This window comes from Rattus rattus, chromosome 5 (genome assembly GCF_011064425.1).
Source record: "Rattus rattus isolate New Zealand chromosome 5, Rrattus_CSIRO_v1, whole genome shotgun sequence".
NCBI classification, from domain to species: domain Eukaryota; kingdom Metazoa; phylum Chordata; class Mammalia; order Rodentia; family Muridae; genus Rattus; species Rattus rattus.
The window spans coordinates 7,756,277-7,771,177 of record NC_046158.1 but is presented as its reverse complement, the minus strand read 5'-3'; the positions used below and the strand labels follow the sequence as shown (position 1 = coordinate 7,771,177).

Below are 14,901 nucleotides of genomic sequence, written 5' to 3'. Positions count from 1 at the left end.
CATACATGCATGGATGGATGGGCGCATGGATGGATGGGTGGATGGATATAATAATATATGTCCTGTAAAAGAATGCTCTGAGCAGAGTCCTGGGTTAAGTTGCGTTTTGCCCAGGCAGTGCCTGTTGAACTTGCAGATAAAGTCTAGAACTGCGTGCACTACTTCCCTCGGGGACCTTGGTGGCAGTGGGGACGATCACTGGTCAGGCTGACTGCTCTGCTGGCAGTTTAAGTAGCAGCACCTGCCTGCTCTGCTGAATAATCTAGCCTAGAGAACAGGGTCTTCAGCCTTCACTGTGAGAGAGTTCCCTGCAGTTAGATAAACTGATCTGTTGCTTGGTAACCACAGTGGATGCTCAGGAAGCCTGAGTCAGAAAGGCTGAGTCCAGCCAGGTATTTGGAGGGCTAGAAAGTTGGCAGGAGCTGAGACAACGGCAGCTTGTCAGAAGGCGTGAATGCCGGATGCGCGCTTTAGGTTTCGAGGGTTCACCTTCCCATCTGTACTGCACTTTCTCAGCTATGGGCCTAAGAACAAAGGAGAAAACTGGGAGTTGGCCATGGGAGAAGTGCATCCTGTTGGCATGGCTTTTGTGAAAACAGTGAGGCCCTGCAGGGTTGCCCATCTAATAGCCTAAGTTGGAATGTATAGGTACCTGCTTGTTTGCTGCATGAGTGGGCCACTGGGTTTGTGTGAGATGCTAGGAAGGGTGACAGTGATTCATGAAGGTGGGCAGGACAGCTTGAGCCTGCTAAACATACGCTGCCCCAGAGCTCACCCATCTCTGTCCCACCCTGCTCCCTGCCTGAGATGAGATGTACGCTGGCACCCTGGAAGGGGCCTATGGGGTGTGTTGTCACTGGCAGCTAAGGCATGGGTTTGATGCTCTGAGCCACTTCCCACAGGCTGCCTTGCTCTGTAGGCAGTTCATGGATCAGTCACCAGGTAAGAGTTTGTTTACTATTGTCTCCAGTGATGGCAGAAGCAAGTGCTTTTGCTTGGCAGAGTATTTTGAGAGAAATTTTGCATATCTTGAAGCTTACTCAGGTTGTTAAATTTAAAATTATACACATTGTGAGTACCTACTTCAAACAAGAGGGAAGAAAAGGCATCCCTTCCTGTCAGAACCTTTCGTTCTGTCATGTAACCTGACTAAAAATAAACTCCATGTACAGGAACTTGCAGCCTTTGCGATGGAGCAAGGCAGCGCTTCCAACAACCATCTGCACAGGCCTGGAAGCTCAGACGGCAGGCAGCCTTAGAGCATGCTCTCCCTGTGAGGAGAAGGAAGGCCAGGGTCAGCGTTGTTGCCTCCTAGAAAGAGGGGGCACAATGCATAGACCCCTGTAAAACAGGGATAACATGGATGCAGGGATGTATGATGCTAGTGGTCTGAGCTTGCCTCAGCACATCTACTGAATAAATAAAGTCCTAAGTGTCATTGCTAACACACCCTTTCCTCAAATCTTTTTCCCTAGCAAAGGCTGACTTTCTCTGTTACAAGAAAAATCAGCTTCTTACAACTGCAACCCTGTACTCTGGATAAGATTATTATTATTATGGGATTCTTCAAACCTTTCTAATCAGGTTAATAGCACAGTGCTGGCTGTGTCTAATTCTTGGACTTTAAAGGACTGTTTATTTTGAGTACGGTTTCTGACTACCACAGCACGGAACATGCTGTCAGGTCAGAGAGCAGCCAGTGGCCTTTCTTGAGCTCCTTACACTGAGTTTCCCTGGGTTGCTGCCATGTGAGTGCTGAGAGACTTTCCAGATGGCCAGCATGGACTCTCACTGCCTCTGAGTTCATTCGTTCTATTCTTCCGTGCATTCTCACCTCTCCGTGTGTGACTGCATTTCTACAGTTTCTCTCTTCTGATCAGATGGTAGGACTGAACCTGATGGCAGGCTTTGGCATCTTGTGGGTCAGGACAGGGATGACCTCCTTGTAGCCCAAGGTCTATGTAGTGGTTGTGTTTAGATGCCCTTGGGCTTGGGTTCTATGGGATCAGGGTGTCTTCTGCACTTAGTGAGTGTTGGAGCATCTGTGTACACACCCAGCTTGGAAGCTGGCCTAGCAAGGTACTGTGCCTATAGTCTGCCCTCAAGGGTTCATCCCAGGACCTGCACATGGATGCTTCACAGCTGAACTGCTTTGTACTCCCAGGTTTCTGTGGGCTTTCCCACCCATAGGCAAACTGCTGTCTCATACACCTCCTTTGCCGTCAGAAGTGAGTATAGGTTTCTTCTTTTCTTCCCCCATGAAAACAACTCAGAACAAAGCCTCACTTTTAAAAATGCCATGATATTTTGCCACCATTATGAAAATCTGTCAGTACCGTATCTAATCTTCCGGTGCATAGACTATCAAAACAAGTGCTACTGAAGAGGCTGCTCTTCTGCTAATACAAAAATGCCAGCCTCCTGGGCTCACAACCAGCTGCTGTCAGCCTCTCTCCCAATGGGAAAGAAAACACTAAAGTTTCCCCTGCTGTTACTGTTCCTTAGGCCTGACCCTCGGAGGAAGACCCAGAGGAAGCACCACCTTGTGCCTGCTGAAGTCCTGCACTCGGAACACTCCAGTGGGCTGGAGGGCAATGGCACGAAGGGCAGAAAGCAAGGCCTTCGGGTGGCACTCAGCAAGCCTGGGCCACGGAGATAATGAAGCTGCTTTTGCATCCGGAAGCTGCTGCCAGCCAGCAAGCTTCTCTGGGCTGTGTTTTAATTTCTACAGGACCAGGTCAGGGTGGATCCAACATGGCCTCTCAGCTTTAGATTGATGTCCTGTTATTAGTGAAGATTCTGAACAATGACTGGCACCTCTCCCTGAATACAGACTCACAAGAGCACAGACCCTCACCTGTTGGGGGAGGAGCCCTGATGAGACCAAGTAGGCGGGGCCAGTGCTAGACAGATACCCACCTTTGGCCAGTGAGATCGCGCTCATGGACAGCAAGCATCCTGTGTCAGCCTGGAGGAGTGTAGCTCCTGGCAAGCTTGCCAGATTAAGCAGCCACATGTGTATTGCATGAGTGCTGTAAGATAAAAGATGTTAAAAACAGGAATTGAACTTTGTACAGAAGGATAAAGTAATTATTGAATAGTTATTTTCTTAGTCCACATGTTCTGTTAGGAAGGGCCGAGGGCTTTTACTTTAGGTCAAAAGCCTGGCTGTGTTGGAGCAGCGCCTCTGTCAACGCTGTAAGCGCAGCACAGCACCATGCGTGTTGCCTCCCTTCATGTCCACAGAGGACTCTCTTTTCTCTGGGCTAATTGATTTACTGGTGCCTTTTTATTATTTGCCTTTGAAATCAAAAGGCACCAGCACCCGATCTTGCCTTTTACCCTGGGGAAGCCTCACTGCTCTTCAATGTCTGAGGTCTTTGTGTGTGACCTAGACCCAGAACCCACACACCATTGTGCTTCTGGGAGGTTTGAAAGAGGACCCCTGGAGCGTATTGATTTCTCAATAAATGTAAGATTTGGGCACTACAGAGGACTCAGGAGAGAAAGGGTTAAAGCTCAGCGTGCTCTATTCAGACACCATTCTGTGTCTGCTTTCCTCTGGGTTACTGTGTGCCCAGCCCACCCAGGCCCTCTGAAGCCAGCCCTAGGGCAAGTGCTGTGGTACCACTCTGCTCCTCCTGAGAGCTGGCAGGGTGGACACTGTGGCAGGGAGAGGAGGAAGGTCGGGGAACACCCACACTAGGAAAAAAAATGCTATGGATGGGGATCATGGCGGTGCCAGGGTTGGCAGTCACAGAATTGGGAAAGCCTGTTGGTGAGATTCAGGAGAATGTGAAGCTGCAGCAGGTGTGGGGCTGACTGCACAAATCGGCCACCTTTCTTTGGATTTGTAGTGACGTACATGATTCTGATGGGAAACAAGGGATCAAACTATGAAGATTGACCGAGCTGTGAGGAAACAGGATTAGTGCCTGTAAACAGGGATGGACACGTAAAAACCTGAGTCTGCCTCCCCGAAACGTCTTAACAGCTCCGCTCAGGGCTGTGAGGTGTGCTGGACATTTCTGAAGTGACCGCACCCAAAGTGGGAATTGACACATGGAGTTTCTAATTTAGCAAGGGTGTCTTGTCAGATGCTGGATGGACCTGCTGCTTAGTGAACACGGCACCCAGTCGATAAGGTGATGGAGACTTGACAGATTAAGGGTTAAAGGGAGTATCTCATGGATCTTGATAAGTTGCACATTCCAGGTATCCACTGGACACAGTATGTTAGCCCATTCTACTATGCAGTGTGTGTGTGTGTGTGTGTGTGTGTGTGTGTGTGTGTGTGTGTGTTGGTGTTTTGCCTGTGTTTGAGTCCCTGGGGGTGTCAGATCATGTGGAGCTGAAGTTACAGACAGTTGTGAACTGCCGTGTGGGTGCTGGATTTTGAATCCAGGTCCTCTGAAGCGCAAACAGTGCTCTTTACTGCTGAACCATCTCCAGCCCTTTGTGTGTATTTTTAATCATACCTTTTTCTAAGGTCCCAGACTTAGTGTATCTCTGACGTCAGTCTGGTTGCCATCTTAAAGTCTCAGAAGATTCAGACAGCAAAGGGAGGGCTGTAGAGTACTTGTTTGGGGCCCAAATCGTCTCCCTTTGTAGTCCAGCTGCTGTCCATTGTGAAGAGCCGTTCCTGGAGGGCAGAGAGCCCCTGGTAAGCAGCTGTCTTCAGTGACTCGATGGATCTCCTCCACTCCCACAGAAGCCAGGGCCAAGCATGGCCCAGCCAAGGGAATGTATGGTAGCCCCGAGGGCTGCTCTGATTTCTCCTCCTGGCACAAAGGAGAAGAAGAGAGTGCACCTCTCAGTGTAGGTGACTCTAAGCTGCCACTGGTTGGGTCCAGCATCTCACACAGCCAGCAGAAGCCATTAAACCACAACCACCACTCCCAGAGATGGGACCTTCAGGTCTTTCCAGTGACAAGCTTTCAGGATTGGAAAACCGATCACCAGGCCTTTCCAGTTTGCCTACATGACCATCAAACGTTCTCAGTCAGCTAGACCGTAGGAAAATATAGAGCCAAGTTCTTGGTAGTGCACCGCCCCGCCTCCCCACCCCGAACCCCACCTCCCAGATGAAAAGGCAGCGGGGGTTCCATAAGTCTTACAGCTGAGGGTCAGCTGACCTCATAAACTTTGTTGCCCCTGCCCTTTGGAGTCTAGATTTAGAAGGGAAAGTTTGCTTCAGGACCTGCCTTATTGTTTGGTCCACTGGGGGTCTCTCATGGTCTTTTTTTCTTCTGTTTTAAATGAGGGCACCCAGCCCCTGGGTTAGGAACAAGAGAAACCAATTTAGCCTTCTAAATGGATGGGAAGCACAAGCCCACCTCATTGCAGAGGTTGTGGAGTTATTATTACAGGTGGGATGTGCGGGACAATTTAGAATATTGTAATTATAAACTTGTAGGGAAGCCTTGTTCTTCATTAATGTAAGATATGAAATCGCCTCTGAGGTACAAGGACAATTACATAGTCAGAATGTGTCTGCGGTTTACACTGCACTGTGTAAATGTGAGCGTGGCTGCTCCAACCTGCCTCCTCCACTCTCACAAAATGAAAAGCACACCACCGCAAGTTGTCCTTTGATAGATTTTTAATATGATTTTAAAGAGTTTTGTTTGGTCTCATTCTTATTCAATGAGATTAATTTAAAGCACTTATCCCCTGGGTTTAAGTCAATCCGTGTAGGATTTGGGCAGGGTTTGTTGCTTGGGGGGTTTTGTTTGCAGGAGGCTATGAGAGACTCCTTTCCCACTTCATTAACCCTGAGTTGGGGACAGTTCCCCCTCACACCCCACCACAGCCAGATCGAGGGATTTACCAACCCGCATTCACATGCAAAAGAACTTGAAAGCCGAGGGGCTCCTTGACTTAATTAGCTGCTGTGCATTTTGCAAAATTAGAATAATACCCCCACGGTCCGAGAAGAGCAGAGTCTGGGTGCGTGGATGCTGGGGGTGGGGAGGAAACAGTAGCCAAAATGGTTGGGGGCAGGGGTGCTTTCTGAACACGCCCCCTCCCTCCACTGCCCGGTTCTCTCAAGTTGGGCCAGAAATGCTGGGAAGGTGCTCTAGGTTGGAAGTTACCAAACTCCCTAGCATTTCTTCCATCCGCAGGTCAGGGCGCTGCAGGTGGTGCGGGGGAGGGGAAGCACCTGCGCCCACGTCCCGGGAGACAGACCAGTGTCAGGAGATGACCTTGGCCCTTTGAACGTGATCTGGAGGCTGACTCTCCTGAAATCTCCGAGCCAGAGGCGGGTGGTGTGATCCGCCCCTTCCCCCGCTCCTATTTCTCCCAGGACGGGGACAGGGGGAGGATAGAGAGAGAGCAAAGGGTTGCCCGACGTGGCGTCAAGCTCGCGAAGGCCCATGGGGTCCTACCAGGCATTAGAGACTAGGAGCTGCGGGTAGCCAGAGCGGAGGGCGCCGGGCCGAGGAGGGTGGGGCAACGGGGAGCAGCCTCGGAGTCCATCTGTCTGCCCGGCGCCCGCAGGGCCGGGCACCAGCTGCCGGCGCCCTGGCCTGAGCCAGATGAGTCGGCTCAGTGAGTGCTTCGCGGCCTGCCACGCAGCAGAGGGAGGCCGAGCGTTGGTCTCGCCCGTGACCCCCAAGGCCGTGTGGAAGCGGGACGAATCAGATGGGAAGGCCGAGAGCCTTGGGGTGGAAACGGGGAGGCCCCTGGGAGTCCAGCCGGGGTCTCCTAAACATGACTACAGCACCCAGGAACTGGGGACCGGGATAAGGGGGAGACAAAACTACTTCTTGAATGGAAGGATCTGTAGTTCGAGAGATGCCGAAGTTATTTATGGAGGAAGGGGTGGGGAGGGCCTGAGCAGGAGCCAACGGACGGTAGCGCGGACAGGCGCCTGGTCATTTGTAAGAAGTTTATTTCCACATTTAAAAAAAGAGAACCCAAGAGATCTGGCTGTCCTGGGACCTGGGTGGAGCGAGCGGGGCTGGGGGCCAGGACGCGTGGGCAAGCCCTCTTGGCCCCTTCCTGCCCCACCCGGGATGGGGAGGGCACAGGCCACAGACTCACTGATTCACGGACACGGTCACGGGCTCATGGGTCACGAATAAATAACTTCATATACAATTTGCACACTGTATGTACAGCTCCGCTGCTAGCCCGGGGCTCAGGGAGAATAAAAGAAATGGGAGGAAACTCCGTACAGCGCTCCCACCCTGTCCCGCAGAGGCTCAAGAAGGGTGGGCCCAGGTCTGCGAGACCGGCGTCCCCTACCTGCTGCTGAGGGAACAGGGGACACCTGGGGAAGCCGGCAGGGACCTGGGGGTGACTGAGAGGTGGGCAGGGGCGCATATGTACATCCGACGGGTGTAAGTGGTTCCTGGATGGAGCAGCCAAGAGAGAGGACGCAGGGGAAGGGTAGCCTCAGTGAATTTCTTTCCCACGGGGACACTGGGCTGCGGCGGGGAGCCGGGCAGCCCTGCCCCGGGACGAAGGGAGGGACCCGCGCCCAGGCTGAGCTGTGGGTCCCAGAGCATGGCTTGGGGCAAGCGCGCGCTTCACCGGGGCTGCGCAGCGCGCGGAAGGACGCCGGGCAGCGGGGGCAGCGGTGGGGGCGGCTCGCTGGCGCCCTGGAGTCCGTGGATGAGGATGCGGGGCACCAGAGGTCTCTGGAGGGCAGGTGGTGGCGCACTGGGTCCGCGGTACAGATAGAGTGCGGCGCCGGGGTCCAGGTTGGAAACGAGACTCTGCGGGTAGAAATAAGGCGACGGGAACATTCTCTGGAGCGCCGAGTAATTGCCTGCCTCCGCTAGCAGCTCCAGCCCCACAGCGGTCTGTCGCTTCCATTTAGTCCTAGGAACCGAAATCAAGACAGACGAAGGGATCAGGACTAGGACACTCACAGCCCTTGCCCCTTCCTAGCGATTGGCACCGAGAGCCGCAAGATGGCCAACGGGGGACATGCTAACTTGTTAATAAATAATGGAGTATCCATATCAAACGCGCCTGCATCATTCCCTCTTCCACCGGCTTTCCATAAGTTTTGTCCCCATTTTACGGATTAAAAGCTTGAGGTATGAACTAGTTTTCACAACGGTCTGCAAAGTGGCAAGCAGACTTACAAACTCGCATGTTGGGGCTTCCTCTGGATTTGCTTCTCCTAGGAAGGCCCCTAATGAAAGTGGTGGAGCTGCCTACTGGTCGCCTCTGTCCTGCCCCACCCCCGTACACTCCCTCCCACCCCCGTGTAGTCCCAGAGGCCCGGACTTGAGGCAAGCATGCTGGGACTGCAAGCAAAGATTTCTCTGAAGGAATGAACACTTTTTCTCCCAGCTTACCCCACACTCAGGCCTCCCAGAGTGTGGGATAGATAGCCAGGAGCCCCTCTGACCCAAAAGTTGAGAGGCCTAGGGCAAGGCAGACGTCAGGAAATCAAACCCAAAGGCTCAGTACCCACCTGTAGTGAGGTTGGGGATGCCTGCCTAGGTCCCAGTGAAGTTGAGGTGGGCTCAGTCACACTAACCCTGTCCCCGCCCCCCTGAATAATTCATCATCATCATAATTGTGTAATTACTGCAACGAGCCTTAATTATTGATGCCTGAAGCAGTAATCGGTATTTATTATTAATGGGGCTATGTGTTCTGAGGCTTGTTTATGGAAGGCGTCATTCCTGCCTCTGCTATGTATGTGGGAAATGTGTGTCACTATGCTGATTGACGTGTCTGTGTATGTATATTATACCTACTATTTAAGTCCTGTGAATGTCCAAGAAGGAGAGTAAGAAGCAGGTTCAAGACCAGTGTCTTGTTGGGGATTTGGCTCAGCGGTAGAGCGCTTGCCTAGCAACGCAAGGCCCTGGGTTCGGTCCCCAGCTCCGAAAAAAAAAAAAAAAAAAAAAAAAAAAAGACCAGTGTCTTAATACCAATTCCCCAGTCTCTCTGTCCCAGAGGAGCTGGGGTGAGGCAGAGAGCCCCTTCTCGGCTGTGAATGCTAGGAGGCCCAAGGAAGACAAGCTCTGAGATACAAGCAGTCACCACCGACTCCTACTACGACCATCTCAGAGACCTCTCTGCTTTCTGGGGACTGGGGCCGCCACTCTCCCCTAAGGGCTCGGGCCTTCAATCCAAAGAGCGCAGAAGCCTCAAAGCCTAGCCTAGGGCTGTCCTTGGGGACTTGGGCTGGGATGGAGCGGGGCTTGAAACCCTCCGTGTAGGTCCACCTGTGCTGGATTCCAGCCTGGTGTCCTTTCTGTCCCTCACGGTGGGACTTACCGGCACAGTGAGTGGGTCTTTTCTCACAGCCACAGAGTCCCTACTTTCTCAGATTGGGAGAGACCCAAGGCTCCTCGGAGCCCGCCCCAAAGCGAAACCTCACCTGCGGTTCTGGTACCAGGTCTTGACCTGCGTGTCGGTGAGGTTCAGGGAGGCGGCCAGCTCCATGCGGTCTTGCACACTCAGGTATTTCTGCCGCTCGAAGCTACGCTCCAGCTGCGCCAGCTGATGGTCGGTGAAGGCGGTGCGTGCTTTGCGTGGCTTTTTCAGGCGCACGGGAGGACTGTCCCGAGAGCTGGAGATTTCGCGGTCGCCCTCCTCCTTCACTGCGGAGACACAGAAAGCATGTCAGGGCTGGGCAGTGCCTGCACCCTCGGGTCCCAGTCGTCAGGGCAGAGACCTTTGGGGTCCCATAATACCCAAACCCGTGGGGACGCTACAGCACGGCCTTCGGTGCCGGGATTCCCTGCCCGCAAAAGGATGTGAACTATGAGCGAGGAGAAAATGGTGTAAGAAGTGCACAGGGCCAAGGCCGCTGGCAGCTCCCTGAAAAAATTCAACCCTTTTTCTCCCGCCCCTCCGGGGGTTGGTTAGGGGGTGGGGGATAAAGACTGCCTGGGGCGGACCGGCCGAGCACAGATATCTGGAGGGTGGGCTCCGTTTGGGTGCAAGGCTGGCGTGAAGAAACAAAACCCTGTTTGCTCCACAGTACCGCATCGCCTCAAAGAGCAGACAATTGTGCCCACGCCTCACCGATCCTGGTTTGGCCAGGAATCTATAGAGATGGGTTCCTAGACCAATTTCGAACTAAGCGGATGGAATGCCGGCATCTGAGAGTGCTCTGAGCTGCAAGAAACACCATGTCCCAGGGCGCAAAGAGCTGCGTGCATTACAGAGGTCCCGGCTTCGCTGTGCCCGCTGTGGCTCCCACCCACCCGCGCAACAGCCCTCGGTCCCGCAAATGTCCATCTGTTCCCGGCTCCTGAGGTCCAACGTAGACCGGACAAAGCTACATCATTTCGTTTTCCTCTACTTTCGTTGGGTTTGACTTAACAGAAAACATTTAATTAAACAAGGCTGGCATTCCCTTCTTCATCTCCCAAGGAAAGATTGGAACAGAATAGTCCACTTCTCCCAAAATAACCCTGTAGGCCGGGGCTCCTGCCCACCCTACCCCCTGTTTGCTTTATTTTCTTTTATGGTGAGTTTCATTGTGCGTGGCATTTGCCGTGACAGGGTTCAGCTGAATGCGAGGTTATTTTTCTCTGTAGGAAACAATAATCCGGTTAATTGAGCCACTGGGGAGGGAGGCTTTTCAGCCGGAAAGGCTGTGCTTTACGGCAGGCAGGGAGGGCGCCTGAAGCCCCAGCACCCAAGCACTTGGTGTCCGGAGTAACTCCGCCTCAGACGGCCTTCGGCTCTCTGCCTCCGCTGGGAGGCTTTTCAGAACCCGGCAGGGACAAAGATGACTTTTCTCCCTCGAAAGCCTAAAACTTTTCCTTATTCAAACCTCAAACTTGATGTTGCAGAAGTCTTACTTTACCCCCTAATTGTTTGGACTATTTATAACAATCCCTCATTCCGGTGGAGTGGCCAGCCGTTTCTTTTCCCGGCTCTGCCTTTACTCCCGCAGTGCAGTCTCGTGTCCAATCTTTCAGACTTTGGCCTCAGAGCTGCACTCCATCTCCGTGGGTCTAGAGCCTGGGGGCTGAAGACCCTGTCTTCGTGGAGTGAAGCCTGGTTTGGTTTCTCCAAGAGCATAGAGCTCCAGCCAGTGTACTGTTGCCACCCACCTTACTTCCGGAGCCCCGTTCCGACTTCAGTAATTACTGTTTAAGAAACCTTTCCCACCAGAAACTTGGGATGAGACTGGCCCGTTCCCCACCCCTGCCTCCAAGGATGAAATGACTCAGAATAGTTTGTGGCTGGGTGGTGATGGACTTAAATGCACCTACGGGCTGGCTCCTGTGTCTGTCTCTCAAACTAGCTCAGACTTTGCAAGTCACCCCTGTTTGAGAAATGTGCTAGGCATGGCTTTGTGGGCCGCGCGCATGCATGCACACACACACACACACACACACACACACACACACACACACACACACACATTTACTTCAGAGACTTTTGTTAAGGGCAAAAGCAACAGTCAGTGCCTAGGGGTGGCTGGAACTTCCTACAGCATTCCTGCTCCAAACCTGTTTAAGTGATACGGAGCCTTCGCCGTAGCCATAGCCGACTCTCAGCTCTGTCATCTCCCTCCTCAGATATCACCAGGGACAGGAGAAGAAAATTGATATTCCAATTATCTTAAACGAAATGGAATCGCCCCTCAAAATCCTGCTTAGGGGCAAAACCATAAAAGGAAGTAACAGTTTTACAGCAGGACGAGACCCAATCGCTCTTTGCCCTAATCATGAAGCTAGGTAGATCTGGTTGCAAATTGTAAGGAATAACACGCATGTGCACGCACACACACACCTTTCTCCGAGGTGAGTTCTCTTTGCCTCTCTAAACAGGCCCCTGGGAAGTGGGGGGAGGCACAAGGGCCAAAATTCCCGAACACCTCTTCCTGAGCGCTGTGGTTAAACTAGAGACTTCGTAGAAACGATGGTTCCACAGCCTGGCTGAAGGCGACCTAGCCGTTTCTACTAGGGGAAGAAGAGAGAAAGGAGGTCTAGAAGGCCCCTGGTGGGCTTCACTTTGGAGTCTGGGTCTACCTTCAAAGGAATTCTTTTTTGAAAGGAAGACTCAAGTGACTCTAACTAAATTTAGTGAAATTTAGCACAAATGACGCTGTCTTTCTAGCAAAGTATTCACCCGAGGAAGAGGCTTGGAGAGTCCGTTGTAATTGTTACAACCCAGGAGCAGTCTCTACCAGGTCCTGCTTTTCTTTTCTGATGCCTGCTAAGAGAGCTCCATCTGACGCCTGACACCCTGGCCTCTGCCACTCAACTTCTCCTGCGAGAGAACTTTGTGCCCCAGGACCCAATAAACATCGAGAGTCAAGGCAGAACCTAAAGGAAAGATACAAAACTAAGGAACCTTTTCCTTCTTTCTCCCCTCCCCTCCTCTTCTTTCCCTTTCTTCTCTTCCTTCCGCCTTCCCCTTAAATATCATCTCAGCTCCTTCATTAAGAAAGAAGGAAGAGGGAGCCGTCACAGAGATTCCCAAAGTGAAAGTAGGATTAACTTGACCACTCAGGAATCCCTGGGTCTTGAACACAGCCTGGTGACCACTATTCAACCCACTGACGACCCAGGTCAGAGAGAGCTGCTGTGTAGATGTGACATTCTTCCCCATCGCCTCAGAACCTTTTCCAGCCAGCCACCTGGTGGCCTAACTGCCTGTTCCTTGTTCGAGTTGATCTCTTTTTCTGTGTGGTTCACAGGCCTAGACTACACCTGCACCCAAACGGGGAGGTCCACGTTTTCCTCTTATTGGGAAATTCAGATTAAAAGCCAGAAATGTCTTACTGTACTAAGGGCTCTGGTGGGAATTTTCTACCAGGCTCTCACTCCAACAAGGCAGCAGCCTCCAAGCTATGCACTGTTGCAAGGTCTCCTCCCAGGATCCTCAGAAGGGGAGGCTCTTGCCCACCAGCACAGCTGCTGGAAGAGTTGTGGTCCCAGTCAGGAAGTTAGAAAGTTTGTCCACCTGGGGAGGCTTGCTCCCCTCTACACAGCATCCTCCTCAGCTTCTCCCAGCCACACACACGGAATTCTTTGTTGCTCCGGGGCCCCAACCTTTGGGACTGGGAGAGAGGTCTAGACACAAACTCTCAGCCTGGGCCTGGGAGATCCCAGAGATGGCTATGTTCCTGTCTCCAAGCGTGTGCTCTCAACTCTTACATACCACTTTTTAGAAATCCCCCAACTCCCAGTTTTCCCCTTGGTTTCTTACCTTTGTACTCAGAGTCCGATGAAGCGCTGCTGACACTTTTGTCCAGCTTGTCTCGAAAGTCCTCCCCGGCCTTGGCCGCAAGGCGGCCCCCAGGCTCAGGGGCTGCAGGCTGCCCACTGCTAGAGTAGGGTGCACAGGCCGCGAGAGGTTTGCAGTCAGCAAGGATGTCCCTGATCAGAAAGGAGGAGGTGACAGTTCGCGACTGGGCTGGGGCTGAAAGCTGCCCCGGCTGCAGGTGGGAGTCCAAACCTGGGCCAGATGCTGCACCAGGCCGCGAGGTACTGGTCTCCAGACAGTCTCTTCCGGGCGAGGCTGGTGAAGAGCAGTCGCTGCTGCTCTCTGAGCGTGGACTCAGCTCCAGGGGTGAACGGCAGTCCCCAAGCAAGGGGTCCCCCTTGGGAAGGGCGGGGCTGCCCGCTCGGTGGGAGAGAATGGAGTCAATCCCAAAGCCATTGGAGCCTTCCATAGCCAAGCTGCGACCTGTCCTCCCCAAAAGCTCCCCACCCACCCCCAACCCCAGCCGCCGCTGCCCCTGCCCCTAGCTGCGGGCTGGCATGGGGAAGGCGGGCAGGGAGCCTGTGGGCACCTTGGATGGAGTTCAGCCTTGGGGGAGCCTGGGAGCTCTGGGCCAACCTCCTCTGCGCATTACATCCAAAAGGGCTCAACGCGTCTTCTGCAGCACCGCGCCGAGCCGCCGAGCGGGGTGGGGTGGTGGTGGTGGGAGTGTCAGGGAGGAATGGGAGGAGGGCGCGCCAAGTTGGGAAGAGCCAAAGGGTAGAAGAACGGCCCGAGGGCCCCTTTGGCACTGAAGAAACGCGAGGCTGATGGAATCTGAATAAAGATCGTCTTTTGAAAAAGCAAAATCCAAACCGCACGCTTCCTCCAGGCAAACGGTAGCCCAGGGCAGGGGTCAGCACGGCGGATAGCAGCCGGCCCGGGCCGCGTTACCAGCAGGCAGAACGGAGCGCACCTGGAGGTCTCAGCACCGCGGACAGCGGCCGCGGCCCCAGGATCAAGCAGCCCCACCTGGCCCCGGAGCTCTTGCGTGCACGCTCGGCCCCGCCAGGGCCCGTCAGCACCGTGGACAGCGCCCTGCCGCTCCCACTGCAGCTCTCACCTGTCCTCGGCGCGCGCCTTCGCCGCCAACCCCCCTCCTTCCTTTAAAAAAAAAAAAAATAGAACTTGTGTCACTTTTACTTTAGGGCTGGCTTTTTTGTTGTTGTTTCTCTCTCTCTCTTTCTCTCTCTTTTTTTTTTCGTTGTGTTGTGTTTTTTTTAAAAAGGGGACTCACCCACGTGTCCCCGGAGTGATGACGCTGATTGGTTCGGGCCGATTTTGGGGGTGATGTCACGGCTCCACAATCCGCGGCCCGATTCTTTTTCAGTTTGATTAAAAGAGACACTGAATTAATTACAGCACAGACCTAACTGTTTACCGGCGATTTCCACACAGTTTGCTTTCATTAGGTCGGCGATGACGCCCCTAATGAAGATGATTAGCCAAGGGGGGCAGGGGCCAGTGGGAGGAGGGCCAGCCGGGCTGCCTGGCCTGCAGTTTGGATGTGGGGCCTTGAAAGCCTTCTCCCGATTCTGTTCACAGTTATTCAAGCTACTCGACTGAACCGCGATCCTGTCTACGTCCCCTTTCTTCCTCCCAATTTCCTTCCTCATCCCACAAAAAATGGCAGCAAAACCCGGTGGAGAAAAGACCTTAGTGTGTAGGGAATTCTTCTCCTAGTACAAGAAAACATTT

The 14,901-nt window shown here is 53.2% G+C and overlaps 2 protein-coding genes across 2 annotated transcripts in view; one reads left to right on the top strand and one right to left on the bottom strand.

Moving 5' to 3' along the window:
* Positions 1 to 3,962, top strand: part of Ddx31 (DEAD-box helicase 31) — a 64,668-nt gene extending 60,706 nt beyond the window's left edge. Inside the window, exon 20 of the mRNA XM_032902952.1 lies at positions 2,506 to 3,962. Within this exon, the coding sequence (XP_032758843.1) occupies positions 2,506 to 2,659 (154 nt within the window). The 3' untranslated portion in view covers positions 2,660 to 3,962. The remainder of the gene's footprint in view (positions 1 to 2,505) is intronic.
* A 2,915-nt stretch (positions 3,963 to 6,877) lies between these two features.
* Positions 6,878 to 14,375, bottom strand: Barhl1 (BarH like homeobox 1). Its single transcript, XM_032902947.1, has 3 exons — positions 13,150 to 14,375; positions 9,353 to 9,575; positions 6,878 to 7,830 (listed from the first exon to the last, which is right to left on the bottom strand). Exons 1-3 carry the CDS (start codon positions 13,613 to 13,615, stop codon positions 7,536 to 7,538), a joined length of 984 nt encoding a protein of 327 aa, XP_032758838.1. The 5' UTR covers positions 13,616 to 14,375; the 3' UTR covers positions 6,878 to 7,535.
* Positions 14,376 to 14,901: the final 526 nt, after the last annotated feature.